General features: G+C 47.2%; 1 protein-coding gene across 1 annotated transcript; it reads left to right on the forward strand.

Moving 5' to 3' along the window:
- Window positions 1-835: 835 nt before the first annotated feature.
- LOC135714645 (uncharacterized) lies at window positions 836-1,537 on the forward strand (the record flags this gene model as incomplete). The annotated part of the gene is made up of 2 exons (XM_065238018.1): window positions 836-964; window positions 1,030-1,537. Coding segments are annotated over exons 1-2 (637 nt in total), but the record flags the coding sequence as incomplete, so codon positions are not given.
- Window positions 1,538-1,740: the final 203 nt, after the last annotated feature.

The raw sequence follows: 1,740 nt of genomic DNA on the forward strand, positions 1-1,740 counted from the left end.
AGACCTCGGAGAAAACCTGCTTGGTCCAATTCTCGCTTACAGTACCCTCAACGTATTCGATCTAAGATGCTTAAACGCTTCTCGGCACGCAAAAATGGCATCACCAAACTGGCATTTGCACGAGCTAGTCGCAACTACATACATACATTTATTTGTACAACATCACATTTAAGATAAGACATAATCAACAATAGTACGCTACAATACTTGGTTTGCGGCTGCCGCTCTCCATAATTGAGAGATCGACAGTTCCACGTGCCGAGTTTCCAATCGCAAGTCCTATTTCGTCGCTGGGGTCGTTGCCGTTGGTCTCGGTTCGTATTCCTCTGTTGCTGATTTTCCGTTGCAATGCTTTTTTACGGCTGGCTCGCAGGGCCTGACACCAACCCCCTAACTTTCCGGAGGACCAGGGTGCACAGTTGTGCTTAGAGTCCTTCACTGGCACTCGGACGTAGATCAGCCGCCCCTAACATGGGAACAGACGCTGTTGTGAGCCGCTCCTCCTGGAGAACAGACGCTCAGGCTTGCCGAAGCAAACCCCCCCCCCTTCCCTGTCAGCCTATGACCAAAGTTCCCACCGGGGTTGGTTACCCGATCTTCCCTAAGGTTACTCACAGTTCCCGGCCGGTACCACGGGGAGGTAGGGATAGGAGTTGCTTGGAAGAGGCTAGTGATCTCAATGGGATCTGTATTGCGCATTACCCAGCATTAACATTAACTAGTCGCAACTATCGGAGCTATAACCGTTACTTGTACGGCAGATACGTAAGACGTGTTCAGGACAATCTGCGAAGAAATCCTAAACAGTTCTGGAATTTTGTAAACACTAAGCGAAATGAAAGCGTCCTTCCATCTACCATGCGCATGGAAGATTAATCTGCCTCCACCGCAGAAGCCCAATGCGAACTATTTGGTGCACGATTTGCGAGTGTTTTTTAGGCATCAACTGGGTCTCCATCGGATGGTGAAACTGCGACAAGGTCCCTGCCCGTGGACGCATTCGACATTGATATTTTCGATGTTAATCAGACGATGGTGGAGAATGCACTGAAGAAGCTGAAATCATCTGTATCACCTGGACCGGACGGTATTCCTGCGTGCATATTGAAAAAATGTAGTGGCATGTTGATTACACCTCTGCAAGCTATATTCAACCTCTCTCTTCGAAGCCAGCAGTTTCCAATCGCTAAGAAGATGTCATACATGCAGCCTATCTTCAAGAAAGGCAGTAAAGTGGATGTGTCGAACTATCGTGGAATAACTTCGTTACCTGCCGGATCAAAATGTTTTGAGATAATTCTCAATGATGTTATGTTCCAGGCCTGTAAAATGTACATTTCAACATCTCAGCATGGATTTTTTCCGCAACGTTCAGTCATCACTAATCTGTGTGAATACACGTCGTTTTGCATCAGCGAAATCGAGCAAGGAGGTCAAATCGACAGCATATACACTGACATAAAGGCTGCGTTCGACTCAGTTAATCACGATATTCTGTTGGCTAAGCTGGAGCGACTAGGAGCATCTTCGATAATTTGTAGTTGGCTGAGATCATATTTGACTGGCCGTCAATTGTTCGCACAGGCGTGCGCAAGGGGGGGCCAGGGGGGGCCATGGCCCCCCCAAATGATTTGTGTTTCATACCTTATGCGCCCTCCTGATGCTCCTCATGCTAGACCTTTACTGTTAACGCCCTCTTATTGTTTTCATACACATTATAAAAAAAACCAAAAGTCCATA

The sequence above is a fragment of the Ochlerotatus camptorhynchus genome, unplaced genomic scaffold, assembly GCF_037179485.1.
Source record: "Ochlerotatus camptorhynchus isolate MF236.1 unplaced genomic scaffold, CSIRO-AGI_Acam_v1.1 ptg000685l, whole genome shotgun sequence".
In the NCBI taxonomy this organism is placed as follows: domain Eukaryota; kingdom Metazoa; phylum Arthropoda; class Insecta; order Diptera; family Culicidae; genus Ochlerotatus; species Ochlerotatus camptorhynchus.